At 35.8% G+C, this 23,567-nt stretch overlaps 1 protein-coding gene across 2 annotated transcripts in view; it reads left to right on the top strand.

Annotated features, from left to right (window-relative positions):
• The window catches only part of LOC138176051 (reelin), a 566,262-nt gene that overhangs the window by 217,068 nt on the left and 325,627 nt on the right, over positions 1–23,567 (top strand). For both annotated transcript variants that reach the window (XM_069106794.1, XM_069106793.1), the window contains exons 4-6: positions 926–996; positions 17,131–17,163; positions 20,111–20,189. In XM_069106794.1, coding sequence (XP_068962895.1) covers positions 926–996; positions 17,131–17,163; positions 20,111–20,189 — 183 coding nt within the window. The remainder of the gene's footprint in view (positions 1–925; positions 997–17,130; positions 17,164–20,110; positions 20,190–23,567) is intronic.

Below are 23,567 nucleotides of genomic sequence, written 5' to 3'. Positions count from 1 at the left end.
TCCTTATAACAAGGTCTAGCAGATTTCCCCTGAATTAGTACATAATCACAGAATGTGATTTTTAGTAATATATGAAACAGTCTGGCAAGTAACTATTATGCTCCTTTGATCTATGATCTATGGGACAGTCTGTAAGTGACTTCCTGATAACACTCTTCAGTCTGACTTCCTGATGGTGTTACTTTGACAGGCAACTAGATGGCACAGTGGATAGAGTGCTGGACCTGGAGTCAGGAGACCCTGAGTTCAAATGCAGCCTCAAACACTTACTAGCTATGTGACCCTGAGCAAGTCACTTAACCTCTGTTTGCCTTGTTTTTCCCAACTGTAAAATGAAGCCCCTTGAGAAGGAAATTGCGGACTACTCCAGCAGAAAACATCCCTGGGGTCACAAAGAATCATATGTGACTAAAATGACTTAAAAGCAAATTGTTATTTTATACTGGCTTCTTATGAACTTACTATGCCAACTGGAAAGGGAGGAGTTAGTCAGTTGAACCAGGAAAAGATACAATTTTAACACAGGGAGTTTCCTCATCCGACTCTCTCTATACCCATGTTATCTCACTTCCAGTTGCCAACATTAACTCAATTTAACCTCCATTAACATCCTGCTTCAAAATTTCTTAATGGTTTAGAGTGAATCTTGGATCCTCCAAGGCTGCTTCAGGACCCTGCAAACTCTGGTAGTTCTCATTCCATGGAAAACTCCTCAAACCTTTTTAAGTACAGAGAGCTCTTCATCAAAAGATTTACTATCACTCTTCTTCATCATGTAGGTGCTATTCTCAGTCATGGAAAAAAAAAAAACATATCAGTGAAATCACAGAAATTTTAGAGTAATAAAGCATTTTAATCTAAAATTTAATTTGAAACTGAAACTCTTTGCAAACTTTAGTTTAAACCCTTTCTTCTTTGTCTCCAGGGCTACGGCTACTCACAGAGGCCAAGTTATATTCAAGGATGCCTTAGCCCAGCAGTTGTGTGAACAAGGAGGTAAGAGTTATTGCATTTTAATGTATCTCATCTATTTCACCTGTATCCATATTATGCATGGGAGAAGCTACAATATGTGCACAGAGGGAACACGTCATTAATATTGCTTGATGGTGATACTTGAAATTGAAATTAGGGCCTTTAGCAAGCTACATATTATGTATTTCTTTTCTATTATCATTTACATATAACAAACATACTATATTTTTATATACTTAATTGAAAACTTTTTCATCCATCATCAGATAAGGAATTTGTTTTTGAAAATTTCATAGATTTCTAAGAAACTCAGACTATAGAAAAATTAAATATGCAGATCACAACACAAGAAAGAAATAATTTTTCTTAATGGAAAAGATGCAATATACTTCTGATGAAGTTATGTTGGAAATGAGAATTTTTCTTTTGTTTTTTTTTTTTTGGAGTGGGGAAGGCAAGGCAATTGGGGTTAAATTACTTGCTCAAGGTCACACGGCTAGTAAGTGTTAAGTGTCTGAGGCTGGATTTGAACTCCAGGGCTAGGGCTCTATTCACTGCACCACATAGCTGCCATGGAAATGAGAATTTTAACAAACATTTTTATCATAGCAAGACAGAGCTCACTTTTAATTTACCAATCAGATTCCATCAAGGCTTTATAATTTGCTAAAATTTGATCATTATACATTTATTTTTATTATAATTGCTAGCTTTGTTTCATTCATGCTATCTCAATTTTGTACTGATAAATTTTATGGATAATAGTTACCTAACATCTATATAAATGTGATAATGCACCATGAGCCTGTAAAAGGTGTGCAATTGACAACCTTTATTATGAACATGGATACATCTTTAAAAGAAACATTGAATGACAGGGAAACTTTTAGGATGCACTTCAGTTTGGGGCTGTACAAAGCCACTTACTCCTAAAGCATTCCAACTGGACCATAATTATATGTGATTCTATTTCCAGTGGCCATCTAGAGGTTTGACTTATGATTTAGAATGACCAAAATATTTAAAATTTTGCTGATATGTGATATGCATAAGTGAATGCTTGAACTTATTCTGGTGACAAAGGGAAAGGAAAATATCATTAACTATTGAAAACCTTCTTGATCATTATTCTCTCCTTCTTGTAGGAAACAAATTTGGATCAGGAAAGTACAGTGAATAAATTCATATTACTTTAAATGGGATAAAGAAAGCAAAGATTGGATAGTGAAAGCAATAAATGCAAAAATAAATATTTTGTGTCAGAGCAGTAAAACCTGGTAGCTATCTCTAATGTCTTTACCATATTCTTATCCATATCCATGTATAACCATATATATATGTGTGTGTGTGTGTGTGTGTGTGTGTGTGTGTACCTCTAGAATCTTATAATTCTAATATTGTTCATATTTCATGGGTATGTTTTTTAACAATACTCTTTTACTGTTTTCTTCTGTTTTTTGTAATAAAGCAATGTTATATTGCTTTTAAGATTGTTTCAAAATATTCTAACAGAATATAAAATTATCTTTGACATGTTAAAGATAATTTTCTAAATTATTAAAATCAGTGATATGTCAGCTTCAGAGACTATTAGGCATATGAAAAAGGTTTTATTCAGTTCTAATAATAATAATTTCACCTCCAAAAAGCCCTTTACTGTTTACAAAATGCTTTACTCAATAATTGTGAAAAAGTCAGTTCAAATAGTATTCTGATTTTATATAGATTAGTAAAGCATAGCTAATTGAAATAATTTGTCTAGGGTCCTACATCTAATTAAGCACAATAAGCCCTGGAATTGAAATCTAAGTATCTTTTTGCTCCAAGTCTAACTTTCCATGTTGACTATATAAACACCAATATTCCCATACTGATGAGTTACAAAGATCGTCACTGGAGATACAGAGTTAAATACAACCCAAACCCAGCTCACAAGGATTTTACTCCCTGAGAGAGAAAACTATATACAAAGAACTGTGGAAGTTCCAGGGAGAGGACCAGGCAAAATTCTTTTAAAAATTTTAGGAGGCAGAGCTTGTTTATAGTTTAATTTGAATGAAGGGTCAGGGGAAAATTCATGGAGAAAGGTTGTATTTGATTTGATTTGATCTTTAGTGAGAAAGGGGTGGAGACACTGGACTGCCTAAGACCAAATCAGACCAGATTGAAGACTGAGAATATCAAAGCTTCTGTGATAACTAGTACTGCTGAGGTTGGGCCTGAGTGAGTACTGCACATTCATCCTGGGGGAGATAGGTAGACCCAGTCTGAAAGAAAGAGACATTTATCATTGTATATGTAACCCCAGTCTCAAAGGTCATTGGTATGGGATGCTTTCCTTATTGATGGAGATTAATACCCTGCCCTGAGTCTTTTCTTTCAGTTCCCTGAAGTGGGGTGGGTCTGGTCCATCTCTAGAGGCCAGATGTACCCAAAAGAGACTTCACACTTGAAGCACTGACTTCCGTGGCTGCTGAAGAGATCTCTTCTCTGGGCTTTTGCCCCCCCCCCACCCCCACTCAAAGCAAGACATTCATCTCCACCAGTAAGGAGAGAACCCTATACCAGTGGGCTTTGGGAATAGGATTACATATATTAGTGGATTTCTTCTTTAATGTCTCAATTTGGGATTCTGTTCTATTGTATAAGTAATGTTGAAATTGGGATTACTTTAAAATTAGCATGGCATAATTGATAGGTCACTGGACTTGAAGTCAGAAGTCAGTTCAAATCCTGCCTTGGACATTCACAAGTCTGTGACCCTGGACAAGTAACTCCTATGTGCTTCAGTTTCCTTATCTGTAAAATGGAAGAAGTATAGGCCTGATGGCCTCCAAGGTTCTCTTCTAGCTCAAAATGGGTCATTTATGATCTTTTGGGTCTGGGAGAAGGGAGAATCAGAAAAATCAATAAGGGAAAATATTTTGACCAGTGAGAAAAATTTCTCTCATTAAGATGTCCATTCTAGTATAGTTTACATTGTGATGATCTAATAAGCAAGATAACATGACAAACACATTATTATAAAGACAGTTTAGACCATAATTAACAGTTATACAGTACTCAGATTTGTGGTAGTGCCTGGTGGATATAATTCTAATTGTGCCCCAGCTGAGATGAAGAAATAATTTTCTATTAAAGGGAATAATACTTTCTTGAATTCAGGAATTCCATATAATAAGAATGTTCAGTGACATTTTAAGATAAACATGACTTTTTATGATAGTCCTAAGTAATTTTACTACATTATTCAATACATTTTAAATGGAGCAGTATAATCCTTTTAGGTTATAATATTTTGCTATGTTATAAGCCAGTGTCAGACTCAAATAAAAATGGGAGCCACTAAGTCATGAATAAGGGTCTTTATGAACCATACATCGACTTAGTTTTAATGTTACATTATCTATGCTTTATTTTGTTAAATATTTCCAAATTACATTTTAATCTGGTTCAGGCTGCTCTTGGGAATATTACAGGCTTTTATGCATCCCATCATGTCTTTGAAACCTCTGTTATTGACAGGGATAATTTGTATAAATATATTAATCAATGAAAATCATTTTCTTAATCATTTGCTATGTGCTGAGCACTTAATTAATCCCTGAGGATACAGACAGAAAAAGTAAAAGTCCTTGTTTTCAAGGGTCTTATCTTCTGATTAAGAAACTTTATCTCTAGGACAGAGATTAATGCCCAGAAGTTTCAAGGTTCAGAAGCAGGGTGGATGGCAAGGCCCCGGGGTGTTTAGGTTGCATCAACAAGTCAGATGACCTTGTCCAGGGGTCTGAAGAGATTAGGGTTGACAGTTTTAAGGCCTGAAAGACTTTAGGAAGCAGTTGCAAGACAGGTGATAAGACCTGATTATTCTTCATCTCACTGGAAGAAATAGAATTGGGGACTCCCTTCTCGTTCATGTCATGTGGTCAGTCACAGAGTCTGACTGGTCTGGGAAAAGGTGCAAGGTAGAAAGGGTCTTCTTCTTCTTCCCCTGCCCCCACCTCCCAGAGTAGCTGGTTTCCTCCACCTACTTAAGTCTCAGATGGACTGGACAAGAGAAATGTCAAGGAAAGAAGGGCCTCCAGAACTTGTGAGGATAGAAGACAGCTACTAATTTAAAAGTCTCACCTTTACAGAGAGGACAGGAAAAAGGAAATCAATTTTTTTTAATGTCAAGAGGCCAATTTGACAAAAAGAACTTGTAATCTTTTATCCCCTGGAGAAGAAGGTAGAGAGTAAATGACTTCTTTTTTTTTTTTTTAAAGCAATCGGGGTTAAGGTTACATAGCCAGTTATTTCTGGGTGTGGTGCTAAGTATCTGAGCCCAGATTTGATCCCCAGGTCACCCCGACACTGGGACTGGTGCTCTTACTTGCTGAGCCACCTGGCCGCCCCTGTAAATGACTTCTTGTTGTTTGTTCTTCCTTCTTGAAGAGGACCAGAACATTAGGAAGATGATGCCATGACTTGCAAGTGAATTGTATTTAAGTGAGGGAGGGCTGTGCAAAGTTACCAACTTCACTTTCTTCTCTGGAGCTGTCTGGGTCCAGTGACCAGACAGAGATCAGGACAAGTAGAGATGGCCCTGCAAATGACTTAGAAAAGAAAGGATAACCCTGGTAAACGTAATTATAAATATGTGATGTGTCTATACAGAAGTTATTTACATTTGAAAAACTGGTTCTCATTTAGGAGAGAGGTTACAGGAGACTAAGACTATAACTGTTTGCCAAAAGTGGAAAACACTATTTCCTTATATTGGTTGCAAGCTGCAAAATGTCTTTTAGGCAAAGAGAATAGCAAATACTGAAAAAACTTAAAGCAACTTGGAGTTGTTTGTTTGGGTGTTTGGGTATTTTGGGTAAATTCTAACAACTCCTCTGAGTGTTTTTATAAGAGAGGTAAGCCTCACGAATTGTACTTTTCCAAAACTAAGAAATAATTATGATTCATATTCATAGGGAGATGTAAAGGACAACTCTCTGAGCTAGGTAGTGTATGTATCCTCATTTCATAATTCAGCAAACTGATGCTCAGAGATTTCATCTCATGTATTTAAGTGTGAGTTTGGATTTAAACCTAGGTCTCTGGACTTATCTTTCCATTATACCACACTGATCTAAAAAGGTCTAAAATCAGTAGCTTTAGTTGGAATTCTGGATCTACAAGTAAATGGTTATATATAAGTAATAGATATATTCATGTTCTCACGGAAAAAAAAGGAAGAGGGGTGGCTAGGTAGTGCAGTGAATAGAGCACTGAACCTGGAGTCAGGAGGACCTGAGTTCAAATCCGACCTCAGACACTTAAAACTTACTAGCCATGTGACCTTGGGCAAGTCACTTAACCCCAATTGCCCTGCCCTCCCCCCCCCAAAAAAAAAGCAAAAAAAATTTTAATTAAAAAAGGAAGAAATGAACATTAAAAATTTCAGTAATTGTGAAGACAGAAAAGGTGAGGTGTTGTGACATGTCCTTTATCAATAGACTTTTTGTGAAATATTCAAGACAAAGAGTACTATACTGCCTGTTCACAAGTAAATGGTTTAGAACAGATCTTTTAACCTCTGGTTAACAGCAAAATAAACAGATCTCTCTCTAGCAGAGTGGGGCTTCCAAAGAGAATGTGTTTTAGACAGTGTTTATATCAAAGTACCAGAGGTTTACAACTTGTACAACATCACCCAGAAAGATGATGGTCTAAAAGTTTTCCATCGTAAATATTTCTGTGTATACATATTAAATATCTATAATTATAGAAGCCCCAGACTCCTGCTTTTTCTGGTTCCCAGTCCAGTTTTCTAGGAACAATCCCTATGACATACTTCCACTTGAAAATAAATATGTAAGTAATAGATATATTCATGTTCTCATGGAAAAAGGGAAATAAATGAACATTAAAAAATTGTGAAGGCAGAAAAGGTGAGGTGTTGTGACATTCTTTATCAATAGAATTTTTGTGAAATAGTTAAGACAAAAGGTACTATACTGAGTCAGATTAGAATGAGAAATTCAAAGGGACTTGAAGGAAATATACCATATTTAGAAAATGATTGCACTATTTATAATAGATGATGGGGAAAAAAAGCACAGTCCTATGACTCGGAACCAAATAAAGCCAGTGTCCTTAAAAATGTGTTTGCAGTAAAAACTGTGCTGTTAAAAATGTTTATAATAAGACATATGTTGAGATAGACTAATGATGTTACAGTTACTCACTATTTTTCTATGATGATAGAATCATAAAATTTTAAATCCTAAAGGTACCTCAGAGAACTCTTGCCCAATGTGCTCATTTTCCAGATGAGGAAACTGAAAGTTGAAGAGTGACTTGTCTGTTAGTAAGACAATCCTAGTTTTCTAAATCCTACCTAGTTCAAGGAAGATAGTGAATGGCATGTATATACGTAGCTTTTAGTATGTGAGCTTCTTGGCACATATCACAGCCACATATATAGATGGCTTCACAAGGCCAGATGGTGGGCACCATAGCCTGACAACCATAGTGTCCTGCAGAGCCCTCAAGGGCTGCTTATCATTTGCAAATGGGTCTAGAATCCTGTTGTTGGGTGAGTGAAGGTGGGTTGAAAGAGAAGTAAGAGTGGTAGCCAAATCATTTCTAGAAAATGCTGACTTCTACCTGTAAGCTACACTAAACTCCTTGGCTTTGCCCCAAGTCCCCATCACAATAATGAGCAAAAGGCTTGAGGATTGTAGACTGTGCATGCCAGCTAAAGTTCACTGGATCATCGTGATATATAATGTATGAACCTCACTGACATCTAACTTTTTGGATTTTGTTGTCATTTGAACAGGGAAAGCTAAAGTTTACGCTCATAGTAACTATGAGAAAAGTTCTTGATAGGCAAATTGACACTGTGAACAAGCTGGGGTTGAGAAGCTTTTAAACTTTGTAATTCGAAAAGACTAAAAGCACCATTTACACAATGTGAGTTAAATATAATTACTCTTTCCCAAACAAATTTGGTATAACTTTTATTTGGAATGATTTGGTTAGCCAGTAACTTCTGTGACTTCATTTCCTTGAACGTTCTTAGGGCAACTCGTACTTTTTCCAAAATAAAATTCATCTTCCTTCAGTTCATCAGAAATGGATTTTACTGTGCCTACTTTAGTTGTTAAATTCATACACTATAGTAACTCAATATCCCATGAAATTTTTTAAATGAATAAAGCTAAGGAAAGAGGTGTTTTCCCTAATTTTTCAAAGTTTTCTACTTCAAAAAAAGAAGGTAGTGAATCAGGAGAATTCAGTTCAATTCAGCAAACACTTTTACAGCATGGATTCTCTGGGGATTCAGGAAGGAACAAAGAAAGGAAAGGGAATAAATATTTATTGAGCACCTACTATTAAATACCAGGTACTGTGCTAAGCACTTTATAGGATATCGGTCTAATAACCATGGAAGGTATTATTATTATTCCCATTGTACAGTTGGGGAAACTGAAGCAGACAGGGGTTAAGTGACTTGTCCAAGGTCACACATTTAACAAGTGTCTGAGTCTGAATTTGAACTCAGGTCTTCCCTCCCTGGGCTTCCTAATTCCACTGCACCACCTAGTCAAACTTGGAGTTACAAACTTAGAATCACACAAACTCTTCTATTCAGAGTGCTTACTATCTAATAAAGGAGATAAGAGCTGTACACAAATAGGGGTGATTTAGTGCAGAAAATTGTTATTGCAGCGGGTTTGTAAAAATAAAGGTTTTCATAAGACAGACAATAATGTGGTGAATGAGTGTGCATTTAATTCAGTCCAACAAATTCATCTCAACATTTGTTAAGTATCCTATGCCTTGGACACTAAGGTTAAAAAGACAAAAATAAAACTGTCCTCAAAAAGCTTATATAATTCATACAAGGAAAGGCATAACATTAAAGTTGAGATGCCAGGGAGATGAAGAAGGGAGCATTGGAGGAGAAATTCAAGGCAAAGGATATATTGGTGTTTTCAGCAACAGATAGGCAAAGATACAACCTGGTCTTTGAGAGGATGGGATATATACATGATTCAGCCAGTGAAGAGGTCCCAGCAGGCCTTGGATTAGATCATCTTCAGACTTTGGCAAAAGGAGGAAGGGGATCTGTGATTGTTTCAGAGGTTCCCCTTGATTTGATCAAGAATGCCTGGGTCCAGTCTCACACAGTAGGGTCACTTCATCATGATGCAGAAGATTAGTGACTTTTATTTGGAGGGATGGGGTGAGAATCTTTCTTGGGAACACTGATTGATTTCCCACTCCTGGTATCATAGGGAAAGAGATGCCACTTGGCAATATTACCTCTAGTATGAGGAATTTTTAGCATGGAAAGTTCCAGGCATAAAAGATTTCAGAAATGGATGGGGTAAGAAATATCTAAAGCAGAAATATCCTGTCACCCCATTGCGTGCTACCCACCTCCCAGATAAAAGCTGGGTCCAGAAAACCAGAAAAGTTTTCCATAGTATCACAAATGTGTGAAATGCAAAAGGGAGGTGGGACAGCACTAATGAAAATTGTGAGAAAGCAGAGGTCACATTGAACAGGGAAAATACAGAATCCTTCAAAGAAAAGGAGATGGGCATCCACATGGATTTTAGTAAATAGAGATATAGAAAGGCATGGATGCAGAAGAAGATGCTATGAGAATGGATGATAGAGAATAACCCAGTTTGGCATACTATACAGTAAGTGAAAGGATTCATTCAAATGGACATATGTGACCAAAAACTAAGATCTAGCAATAACTAATGTGGAAGATGCTATTATTGTCTCCTAGCAAAGTAGGCACTTCTCTGAATGTTCCCAGTGGACCAAAGATGGCGCTTGGGTCAGTGTTATTTTTCCTGAAGTGATTTAGCATATAATTAGACAATCTTCAGTTCCAAAGACTATATACATTTTACTTTGACAGTTTTATGTAGTCTAACAGTCAAAACCCTGAGATGTATATGTGAGAAAAGTTTAATGTTGATTTCTTTGAAATACTAAGATGATCTCCACCTGAGTTATTACGATATTTGCTTTATTTTCCCATATTCTGAAGGATTAAATATAAATTCATTTCTATGCAGTTACATGAGGGCAGCGGAAATGTTATAAAGACATAAACATCGTAGCTTTGTTCTGGTTTGTAAAAACAAATTTTCTTGAAAATATGAGGGAGAACAATTTATTTCAATATAATTGAATATTTGCATATTGATTGGCCAAAATCATGTTAGCTAATATTCATCATTATTAACAACATTTACTGTGTGTTCTTCCTGCCCCTAGACTAGATCTTTAAAAATCTTGGGGTTAGTGAAAGTCTTAGATGGTCCATCTGTAGTCTCATTCTCATTGAATGACCAGCCAACCTTCTTTTCTGGTCATATGTGTCCTTGACAATACTCTTTATGCCACTTCTCACTTAAAAGTCATCAATGGTAATATGCTAAAGTCTACTTAGGTTCACCATGTACCTTTCCATTGCCTTTTGTTTTATTTGTAAACATTTATCCTCCTGTGCAATCATGGAGTATCACCTGGAAATACTGGTATTAAAGCCTAGGCTTTTGAGGAAGTGAACAGTTTAGGATCACTGAAATCATTTGGTCAATGCCCAGAGGGACCCAGCTCTGTCTCTTCCTTTTACTCAGTTCTGGGCCCAGTTCACAAGACTTTGGCCTTTTTCATTTCTTGGTCCTGATCTAAGTAGGCTGATCCTAAGTCTGCCTTTCTGCACGCTATGGCAGGAGGACTTTAAGAATGCTCAAATTAAGTTAATATTTGTGAACTAAGAACTATATAACACTTACCTTCCTCTGGTTCTTTTTCAACACTTCACTGTCTCTGTGAAAGTCAAAGGGACCCACACACCTGAGAGCCTTTTTGTGCTCTTTATGCCTTTCATAAGTTTCTGTGTTTCCCCAGCCCCCAGTTTTTCACCAGGCAGCTGCCCTTCTTGTCATGAGCCCAACCCCATTTATTCAGACTGGTCCTTGAACAACACGTAAATGTTCAGTTTTTGAGGCCATCTTTACAACCTTTCCCCTTTGTAGCACCCCCCCCTCCTCCCCCTCCCCCTCCCGCTTTAGATTTGTTCTACATTGGCAAAGCCTTTGAGAACACTTAATCTTCTTCATACCATAATTAGTCAAAGGAGTGAGACTTTGGGGGTAAGACTTAGTTCTAGGTGTGGATCATAGTGGGGCAGGGAGAAATCAGAATGAAAATAAGGGGGAGGAAATGAAAGAAGAGCCAGAGTTGATTACTAGGAAAGAAAAGGGAGGAGGTAAATACTGGAGATGCTAAATTCCTCGAGGGCAAGTGGTTTACTCATAGAAGGCTTCCATTAAATGTTAGTGAATTAAATTCAAATTTATCTTGCAGCTTTCTATCAAGTGTAGTCAGGCTGCAAATTTTGCCACACTTTACCCAGCTTGGGTTTCTGGTCTGGCTTTCAGGAGTATGGTTGGAAGGTCAAGGGTAGATGACACCCTATCCCATAAGGAGAGCCTCTTTTCACCCCAGGGGCAGCCAACCCAATCACCAGCAGGGCGCGTGGTTATCTGAACGGCTTTCCCTCACTTCTCTGACAGTTACTTGCTGGCCATATGTTGCATGGGCTCCGGACTGTGCTACAGCTGCTGCCCCTCCTCCCTTGCTCCTGCCCTCAGCACCAGGTCCTGTCTTCTTAAAACTCCCAAAGGTCCAGGCAGCATCTTAGAAGGAAGAATCAGTGCTTCACTGCACACTGATCATACATTCTAAAGATTTATTTTGCTTTTACTTTAATTCCACCCGTTTTGAACTATGAGAGATGATCATTACATTAAGTGACAAAAATCAAGGGTGGCAAAAGAACTCATCCCAACCTTAATCCATGGCCCTGTCTATAATTTAACTTGTTTTAAAAATTAAGCAATCTTTCATACTAATCGTAAGTATATTCTTGAACACATCGAAAACTATTTCTACTCTAAATTTATAACATTTTGGAGGCTTAATTATCATACTTGAAGGTCAAACTGTGCTGTATTGCAATAAAATACAAAAAAGTAATAAAGGAATTATTCCTGGGGAGATGAAAGTCTAGGTTCATAGCTCATTAAATGGTAACTTCACAGAGCGTGTCTAATTTGTCATATTTAGCTCGGGAAGTTTAATACATTTGAATTACAAATTAGGCGAAGGGATACCTGAGGCAAAAATACCTTGGGTCTTTGAATACTATAGAAATTTGGAAGCTATAGCTCCTTTAGTATGATACCTTTATTTGTAAAATTTGCCTGTTATTAGACGTTATACTTGACAACTCTATGGCTGATCCTAGGAAACTAGCAGTATTAACACAAAGCTGGTTAACTACTTCCTATTTGATCTAAGAATCAATTAGTTGTTTTAACTCCCCTCTTCTTGTTGGGTTTTTTTTTTGGTAGAGTTTAGCTAAGACATGACCTATTTTTTTTTTTTTCAAGTTTGCTGGAATTTAGCAATATTATTATAAAGTACATATCTATATAAAGGAAAGTTTTCTTTATGATAAGTCAATTCATAGAAAAACTCATTTATAGTCTTTCATATGACTAGGAATGATTCTGGTTTTTAATGATCTTTAGACAGGTTGCCATAGTTCCTTTGAGGTACCTGTATGCTACCTTCTGAGAAGGGAGACACACACACATACACACATATGCACTAATATACATATGAATATACAAACATTTATTTTTAATTTTTTTTATTAAAACTTAAATGCATAATAAAAGAAGAAACTTTGTAAACTTATATATAAGTTTAAATACTTAAACATAAACTAAGAAACAAACGAATATAAAATAAGAAAATTTTTTAAAAATTTCATGTGCACAGCAGAATGTAAGAGAGGATTCAAAATATATAGCAATAAATTTCCATTTCAGGAAAGCCTATGTATTAAATACTACACTTTGTGTTGAGAGCTGTCCATCTTTTCTTTGCTTCCTTGTAGGTTTTCTTTTGTATACATTTAGATCAATTAAGCTTTGTTCCACTTGAAAATAGGAAGAATTTCATCCATATGATTTACTTTAAAAATTGTATATGATTTAACCCCTCAGGGGAAAAAAGGTGTAAAACAATATACTATTCTACATACTAATATTTGCTCAGTTCCCCAGCGGATTAACTAGTGAAAGCTACAAAAAAACAAAATTGTAACCTCTAGTATCCAAATGAAATAATAGAAGCAAACCACTGTGGAATCGCAAGCTTTTTTATACTTTTCTTCCCCTGTCTTCTTAACAAGCTACCATTTTTCCACCCCATGATTTAAATAGAGTCTAACAGATAATTGATTTACATTTTGAGATCCAAGAGAAAAGGAATTCTTCCACAAATACAGGCTGTCATTACAAAAACAAAAATAGCTAATTTGGTTATTTGAAAGCATTCTGAATCATTCTAAACTCAAATCAAAGTCAACTGCAAGTCCTGTCATCATTTCCCTGATGCCATGGTCCTGCACAAAAATGAAGGAGAAACACACCAGCAACAAGTATAGATCTTAAATGTCATTAAGTACAACCTCTTCATTATACAGATAAGGAAAGTGAGGCTCAGAGAGGGGAAATAACTTGCCCAGGGTCACAGATGTTGTAAATAACAGAGCTAGGATTTTAACCTGAATTCTCTTGTATCCAACTCTATTGCCTTTTCAAGTGTACCAGAATGCTTCCACTTCCTGCTATTCTCACTGCAATGAGGGTTAGATTAAGTCACACATAGTGGAATAGGAATAGAAGGTATTTTTATATATAGTGTTTGTAGCATCATTTTATAGAATACTATAAAATGGTATGCTTTTAAGAGCTATTTAATAAATAGAGACTTTCCTTATGGTTTTTTTTTTATTGAGAACTGATGTATTTTAAAATTTTAATATTATATTAATTTTTTTTGCTTTATTTACACCTGTCAATGATTAATAATTCCCACATTCTTTTGACCTTACATTTAAAGTAATGACAATGAACCCTTTTTTAAAGAGATCAGAAAAAGACACATCCTGTTCTGGAAAACTTTGATTTTGAAATCACATTCCCTCATTCATCTTATTTACTCTAGATCTTTTGGACATAAACCATTTGTGTTTGGTCTTTTCATATCTGCTTCATTTAATAATCCATGCCTTTATTCTTTCCCTACTAAATTACCTTTTGAACCTTTTTAAAAAAAATCGATGACAGGTTGTTGTTTTTTTTTTTTAAAAGAGGAGGATATCTTGTGATGGTTTATAAATCCTTTTAAGAATAGTACAGCTGTATGAAGAATAAGTATTGTTGCCACATACTTTTCAAAACAAATTTTAAAATTCGTTCTAAAACCAAGGATTGATTGTTTCATGTAGTCTCCAACTGCATTGCGCTTTTTAAAAAATCCTTTTTACTTTGTGTTTAATAGGAAAATATAAGCCTGATCTTTGAGTCATTGCATAGTCTATCAACAATTCAATAATGCAAAAATATTTGTGTCTAGCTAAGACTTGAATCAAGCTTAGTTCCACCTGAAATGTGTATCTCTGACTCCTGGAGTCCCTCCCTCTGTTCAGGTTCACATCGCTACCTACTACATGAGGCCCTTTCCTGATCCCTCCATTTATTGCCCCCTCCCAAATACTTTGTATTCATTTTGCATAATTTTGTATTTTCTTATCTGAGTACATGTTGCTTCTCCTTAATAGACCACACATTTCTGGAGGGCAAGAATAATGGGTTGTTTTTTTCTTCTGAGCTTCTCTAGTACAGTATCTGATGCTTGTGACTACCATCTTTAGGGTCACCAGTGTTTTGTTGCTAATCCCAAAAGTCTCTTTTCTGACCTCATCCACCTTGACTTTGCTGCAACTTTAGCCATAGCTGGCCAGCCCTTCCTTTTGGTTATTGTATCCTCACTGCATTTTCATGGCACTACTCTGTTGTGATCCTCTACATGTGCTCAGAATCCTGGGCCCTTTGTTCTCCTTCTAATTTTTCTCCCTTTGTGATCTAATAAATTCCTATAAATTCAATCTCAAACCCATGTCCACACAGACAGCTCTCATCTCTCCTTACCTGTAGTAGTTCATCTCCAGTAGCATATTAGATATCTCTACCTCAATGTCTCATAGACATTTCAAGCTCAACATTTATAAAACAGAATTCATTATCTTTTCTTTCCTCCAAACCTAACCTTCCTCCTTACTTCCCTATTTTTATATAGAGCAGCAACATCCTCCCATTTACCAGCATTTATTACATGCCTATTGTGTTCCTGGGACAATGCTAGGCCCTGTGGAAATACAAAGACAATAACGAAACAGTCTCTGCCTTCACAAAGCTATATTCTTTTAGGGAAGTGATAAAAAAAAGTTACCCACCTCATAACAGAGATTTGATGGATTCAGCGTATAGTTGGAGATGTGTATTTTTTTAATGTGGGCAATGCAAAAATTAATTTTCCCTGACTATACTATTTCTCTAAGTATTTTGTTTTCTGTTTTGTGTGGAAAGGAAATAGTGTGGAGAAAATAGATTTTTATTATTAAAATTGTTAAAAAATATTCTATTGAGGAAAGTTTGTACATAATATAAATACATGTAGCATATATACAAGATAATTTGAGAGGGGCACTAGCAGCTAGTGAGATCAAAAAGACTTCATAGAGAAAGTGGTTCTTTTAAAACTATTTATTTATTTTTAGTTTTCAACATTCACTTTTGCAAAATTTTGAGTTCTAAATATTTCCCCTTCCACTCCTTCCCAAGACAGCATCCAATCTGATACAGGCTAGACATATACAATCATATTAAATATATTTCCAGATTAGTCATGTTGTAAAGAGGAATCAGAACCAAAAGAGAAAACCACAAGAAAGAATAAAACAACAAAAAGAAAAAATAGTATGCTTAGATCTGCATTCAGATGCCACAGTTCTTTCTATGGATGTGGATAGCATTTTCTTTAATGAGTCATATGGAATTGTCTTAGATCATTGTATTGCTGAGAAGAGCTAAGTGTATCAAAACAGGTCATTGCAATGTTGCTGGTTCTTGAGATGGATTTAGAGGAAAATGGGATTCTAAGAGGTAGAAGTAAAAGGGAATGAATTATAGCCATAAAGGAAAGACAGTGCAAAGATTGTAAATTACAGAATAGGTGCTAACCTGCACTGATGAAGGTCTTTCCTTGTCAAGAATTCTCTGCTTCAAATCACAATCCTATGCCCCTCCCTTCCCCCAATTTTGTATTTACTTATCTATAGCCATGTCATATGCTTCCAGTAGAATGGAAACTTCATGGAGTAGAGTATCTTTTGTATTTCTATGCATGGCACATAGAATTCTATTAATAAATGCTTGTTGATAGAGATTGGAAAGGAATGAACAGATACTAAGGTACAGAGGGAATTTCAAAGAGGGAAAGACCAATGTGAAAAGCATCCTAGAAATTAGAGCTGCAAAGTGGCTAACTAATGTCTGAATCACCACAATCATAAAATCATCAAAATCATCAAAAACAAAAGAAATGTAGTAATGATGTTGTAAATGTTTTGTTTACTTACCTATACTCATAAACATAGAGATGAGTAACTGTTTCTATGAGATACTTGCCACCAGTCTTTCAGTATTTTATTTCATTCATTTTAATTTCTCAATTCTTTGTAGTTTCATCCTCCTGGGTAGCTATTAATAATTTATTTCACTATTTACCCTATAAATATAGAAGAACCCAGTTATAGCACCTGTCCTGAAGGATAAGACTAACAAATGTGTAACATGTTAATTCAGGATTTTAATGTATTATATAATATTATATATTGATATATTTAATATCTAAAGCTTGTATACCAGAAGATTTTATCTGACCAAATATGGATTTGTTATGATGAACCATTTTATATCAAACATCTGTGTTATTTTGACCATATGCCATTACTTTTAGATAAAATGAATAAAATGAAAAAATCATATCTGCATACATTTTAGGTGCTTTATCTCTTTCACTTAAATTTACTTTAAAAGTTCTAGAGAATTTTTAGTAACAACCAAACTAGATTGTTTAGTTATCTTTATGCTTAAATATGAAATTAAGCTTTTCTTTGGCTAATCATCTTTAACTGTTTTTTTCCCTTCCCTTTTCTTGTTTCAGCTCCAACAGAGGCCACTCTGCATCCACATCTTGGTAAGTATTTAAGACTATTTATTGACTTCTTTATGTATTTTGTTCTGCAAGGTCCATCACTAACTTCTGGCATTCTTTCTACACTGCCTTTGTCTTCTCCAAATTCCTGTAGCACTCTACCTGTCTTATACAGCCCCATAGTTGACTGTGTATTGTCTTACCTTGTTCTCCAGTTGTTCTATGTGTGGTAAGTCTTGCCTCCTGACTAGATGGCCTGTCCCAACTAGAAAGAAACAGTGTGACACTTGATTGTCTCTTAATTCTTTACTCAAATAGAGTTCCTGCCCAGGTTAGAGAACCTACTGTTAGCTGGCAGTCCTGGATAAAGCTGGTGTTTACCCAGTCTCAGAAATCTTTAGAAACCTTTGAAGTAAGAAACCTCTTCTTAACAGCCCTGGAGATTTATGATGCATGAATTTGGAGGCAAGCAGTTAGATGGTGCCTTGGATAAAGCTCCATACCTGGAGTCAGGAAGACCCCAGTTCAAATGTGACCTCAGATACTTATCTGCCGTGTGACCCTGGGCTGTGTAACCTTGTTTGCCTCAGCTTTCTCATTTGTAAAATAAGTTGGAGAAGGAAATGGAAAACCATTCCAGTATATTTGCGAAGAAAACCCCAAATGGGGTCACGAAGAGTTGAACATAATTGAAATGACTGAACAACAAGAAATTCACATCAGGTATGCCCTGGAATAGAGGATCAAAATGGACAACTTTCACCAGTGCCACCCCAGGGTCTAAACATGAAATTAAACAGGTTCTCCATGATGCAGAGATATATTCAAATAAGAAATGAATGCTTAACAGAAGAATTAATATGGCTATTTCTTTGAAAGAGAAGGTGAAACAATTGTAAGATGCTCTTAGAGGTACTTTGTTAAACAATGAAATTATCTCATTTTTCTTATCATAATCCTTTAGTAGCAACATGGACACTTTGCCCTATTTTAACAAATGGAAAAATAACAATTTAAGCATTAACCACTGAATTTGGCAAAATAACAGGCATTTTTTGTGAGCTGAAAACGTGATTTAGTGTTAGTTGTTTTCTGAATGGTTTTCTACATTATCCTACTTAAGAGAAGATGAAAGCTGTAATCCTAATGGGTTTGCTTCTTGGGTAGTTGCCACTATGGGACTTTCTCACATGGGTCAGTTATTTGCCTTTTAGGCTTTTGCTTTGAACCTTTGAATCCAATTAATTTACTTTTTTTTCATTTTGGAAAATTTGCCTCTGGAAGTACTACTTTTATGTATGCTATAGCTTTGGTCCTTCTTTAATTTGGCAGACAAACTTAGATGCTTGGAAGCCCTGCTTTTTGGCAGCAAGAGAAATATGGTGACCCTGAGAGGCCCGGCCTCAGCTTTGCTAGGTTGGATATTTGAGAGAGATGAAGATTCTGGGCACTTCATTGAATTTATCTTATTGCTGAGAGACATGATTAATCCATTCCCATGTGCAGAATAAATCATTATTTGCCTCCAGCATAAATTCCCATTCTACCTGTTCCTCTACCTCCAAGCATTCATTTCAATACAGGCTGATTCAATGGCTGCCAATTACTTCATTATATGTTAACTTGCTAAAATGCCTAGAGTAAAAGCAAAGATTGTTTTGAGAAGCATATCCGCAGTGAATTAAATATGAAAATATTGCCCAGTGATTTTCCACTATGCCTCCTGGTACTCAACGATAATTCCAAATCCCTAGTGACTTTATTGTTATTATTATGAGTGAGAGTTATTTGTTAATAAGCAATCATTTTATAGTATATAAAAGACAAAAACTTTAGGGAATGATAAGCCTAAATAGATTACTTTTGTGAAAATCACATGTATATCTATGTTACACTGCTAGTGACCTGCAGAACCTTTTTTTTCAGAGCTTAGTTATTTGGATATATAATAAGTTACAGTGTTATTTAATGAGATCCAAATATCCCCAGCAACCCAGAAATAACATATAAAAGCTAATGATGGTTGAAATCAGTGTGACTTTTCTATATCTTATGTAGTGGGGTTTATTTTCACCAGGAGCTACAGATGAATTCACAGGGGAGGGGCAGTGTATACACACATATATACACACATGCACACACTCATGTATATACACACATATTTTAAATATTTATGTGTGTATTTTTTCATACAACTAATTTTCTCCTGACAACTCGGAGGAAATATCAGTAATGTTTTTACCTTTCAAGAAGTCACACCTTTTGAGCCATCCTAATAACAAGAAATGAATGAATCACCAAGTGCAGAGAAGAAAATAAAAGGAGATTTCAAGGTAGATAGTAGAAGCAGAAAGTTACAACAGAAACACTGACTCGGTAATCTGAGGTTCTGGGTTCTGATGTCTCTTCTGATGATTATTACTTGTTTAACTTTGAGCAAATCATCTGGGCCCTGGTTGCTCATCTATAGAATGAAGGATTGAACTAGACTATTTCTGAGTCTCTTTCCAGGGATGGATCTTTAGTTGGAAATGGATAGTTGGAGGGATAAGCCCTCCTTTGGATAGTTTTGAGAATGAGTACCTGCTGATGTACACTCTTGGAACTGCTAGTATTGTCAAAGGGTTAGGTAAGAGTTGTGAGGGGTTGAGTAATTGACTTCTTCCTACCCTTGACTTCTGTGAGATACTAATTTGGAAAGTGATTTCATAAACTTGTTTGTTTGGGTTTATTTCATTCTAAGTTTCCACCTTAGTTACACTATATCCGGACTGACTGAATCAGAGAGATGTCTATTCCTGGGAAATCCTGGCTTAGTGAGAGCATGAAATTAACCAATTACTATTTATATTGTTACATGTGTCCTTTTACTTGAAATTAAGAAATATGTTTAATTTTAGCAATGGCAACAACACACTGTCAGTTCTGCTTAACAAAGTAGATCAATGTAGCACAACTCTCAATACCACTCTATTTATTTATTTTTTAGCTGAAATACATAGTGACAGTGTTATCTTGAGAGACGACTTTGACTCATACCACCAGCTGGAACTGAATCCAAATATATGGTAAGTTGCACAATTGTGATTCAATGTTTTGTTTTCCGTTGAGAAAGATACTGAAGACTCTTTTAATTCAATTCAACGATATGCCTGTCACGCATCCAGTTCCTGTTCAGAATCTGCGAGAGCTATGAAAGCCATAGAGCTAACATAGAGAATGTGGAGTTTTCTACATTGACATCTCTGAAATATGTCATAGAGTCCCAACTGGGATAATAATCATTATCATAGCTAGTATTTACATTGTGCTTTAAAAATATTCTCATCTAATCCTCACAACAACCCTGGGAGGTCGGTCTGACCGATTACTATTATTCCTCATTTTCCAGATGCAGAAATTGAGGCTGAGAAGGGTTAAGTGACTTGCTTTCAGGGGTCAGACTGCTAAGAAGAAGGACAGGGTTTGAACTCGGGCCTTTTTCACTCCAAGTCCATCACTTTTAGGCACTGTACCACTTAGCTGCTTTTGCCATTAACAGGGAAATCAGGAAGAAGGGAGGAATGGGGGAAAAAGAGAATGAGTTCAGTTTGGGGTTACACGTTTAATTTAAGATGTCTACTGGACATCTAGTTCAAGATATCCAATAGGCAACTAAAGAGGAAAACTTAAACAGAAGTTTAAAATCAGTAGAATTTGTTTTGAACAATATCATTTTACTTTATTAGTGTCCTGAAAGGGCTTTTTTAATAAGTTGAAAAATGTTTATTGAAAAAAGATAAGAGAGTTTTCTAGGCATATCCTTTATTCCTGCAGGATTCTCCAGTTCTCTTAGAAACTTGATATTTTCTTTTATAGTCCTTTAGTACTGATATTATCATAGAATTTGTTCCTTTCAAGGTGGGTTCACTTTAGTAAGGGTAATTTGTTTTGGTCAAGGATTTTTTTTTTTTTGGTGAATACAAATTGACTCTCATATGATTCAAATTCTGTTTTTTTATCTAAGAAGAGCAATTGATTTTCTTTCATCTATGTTTATAACTGAATCTGATATATGTCTTGACCAATATTATGGATTTGGTGCTTTTTTGCTTATCATGATTTTTTTTTCAAATTCTTTGACCTAGACTCCCTTTCTCCCCACCAAAACCTATGATATTTGAAATTACAGTATTCCTGTCTTTAGTATCTCATGTGCTTTGTGATATGTTTTCTAATGGCGTATTACCCTTTATCCCCCACAACGTTCTTTTACCATCTTTAAGGTCACTATATAAAACTGGCAAAACTCTTAATCTTTGAAAGATTATGTATTTTGATGGATCTGTGATGAGACGTAGAACTGTACATGATGGGGAACTTGTTACCTCAGCCTAAGTGTAAGTGAAAATCATTTCCTTTGCTAGTTCATTTAAATATGTCTGGTGTCTTCCTGAGCTATAACAGACAAATGATTATGAAAGAAGTTTTAGAATGGAAGGCATGAAAAGAATACTAAATCAGGGCAAAATTATGGAAAGGAAAAGAAGAAAGCAAACCATCCAACTTCCTTAATAAAGTCTCATTTTTACTTATTTTGGATATAATATGCAGTCTAGCCTAGAATAGACATTGTAAACTTTCTAAGGTCAAGAAAATAATTTCTCAGAGTTGGGTATTATAACAAAGCATTTTCAGTAAAGTAGCACCAAATCTCTATTGAACCAAAACACAATTTCTCCTAAATTCTTAAGGTCTTCTCATTCTAAAGAGCCCAAGATGTCTCCTTCTCCTGCATCAATTAATAATCACTAAATATTTAGTAAGTACCTACTATATACCAGGCACTGTGCTAAGCACTGGGGATACAAAAAGGGAGGCAATAGATAGTCCCTACCCACTAGGAGCTTACAGTTTATTGAATGATAAAACATACAAAAAATATACAAATCAAGTTATATACAGGATGATTAGGAAATAATTAAAAGACAGAAAGCACTGGAATTAATAGAGATGAGAGTATCAAAGCAGAGAGTGTTCAGCAGTGTTAAAAACTGCTGAGAGATCAAGGAAAAGGAGGTTTGAGAAAAGGGCATTGAATTTAGCATCTAAAAGGTCATTAGTAATTTTGGAGGGAGAGTTGTGGTGGAATGATGAAGTTGAAAGCCAGTCTATAAGGAGTTAAGAAGAGAGTGAGAGAATGGAGATAATGGAGGCACCTATTGTAAATGATCTTTTTTTTTGAGAAGTTTAGCTATAAAGGCCAGAAGTATAGGATGGTATTTGGGAACTGAAGGATCAAGGGAGGTGTTTTTTTTTTTCAGGATAGGAGAAACGGGAGTGTTTGTACACAGTAGGAAATGAGCCACTAGAGAGGGAAGGATTGAAAATCAATTAAAGAGTGGTGAGAGGAGGCAATCTATTGGAGGAGACAGATGGAATGGGATCACTTGAACAAGTTGAGTCAGCATTGTTAAGAAGTTAAAGGCATTTCATCATGTGAAATGGGGTTATGGAAGAAAAAGAGGTAGAAGGTACCTGAGTGAAAGAAGATGAAGAAGAGGGAGTTCATGGAGAATAGCCTCATTTTTTTCTGTAAAATATGAGGCAAGGTTGTCAGCTGAGAGAGTGGTGACAGGGGACACCCACAGGAGACTTGAGGAGGGATGGGAAGGTTTGGAAGAGTCACTATGGAGAGTGGGAGAGTGGGTTGATAAGGGAGGTATAGTCGCATTACCTGGGGCAGTGAAGACTCAGTTGAAGTTATGTAACAAATCTGTAGTGGACCCAGTCATTAACAGTTGCATGATTTTTGCCACTTTCATTCAGCAGCACATGTGTAGACACTATTTTAACTTTGTTCATTCGATAGCTTGCATGTTTTCATTTCTTAACAATACGTGTGATCCTCCTTCCTCCCCTGAAAGCACAGGGGAAAGTTTCATTCATTTGGTTGAGAGGGTAAGAGAAAACTTATCCCCTTTGGTTTGGAAGTGTCATGGCTTTGTATGGGACCCCTCTCTCTGAGCCTTGCTGTACAAAACAGTAGCAAAGTACTTGGGTATACTAATGGTCAAACAATCATACCTTTGCTTTTGAGGGAAAAAATTACTAAATGGTTCTGCAGAAGAGATAAAATATGTTAAAATGTATTTTTGTGGGAGTACAAATCAAGAAACTGGGGTTATGTCTACATATTGCCAAAAGGCTCTGCTGATTTATTTTTCAGTCCAGTCATACATCTCACTACATTGCCTCATACTGACACAAACTAATGTCTATAAAAGTTAATTTCCTAAGTCTTCAGAACTTACAAATTCCAAACAAAAGTCTTATGCATGTAATAGATGCTTAGTAAATGTTTAGTGATTGATTAAGACTTTCTAATATATTAAACGGCATTGTTTGAAGTTATTAAGTAGAAGAAATATTACAAGTTTAAAAAGCATACCTGTCCTCATTCTTCC

Source organism: Petaurus breviceps, unplaced genomic scaffold, assembly GCF_028583685.1.
Source record: "Petaurus breviceps papuanus isolate PSGF00001 unplaced genomic scaffold, PetGlider_PUasm1.0 80, whole genome shotgun sequence".
NCBI lineage: Eukaryota > Metazoa > Chordata > Mammalia > Diprotodontia > Petauridae > Petaurus > Petaurus breviceps.
This window is presented reverse-complemented; position numbering and strand designations above follow the sequence as displayed.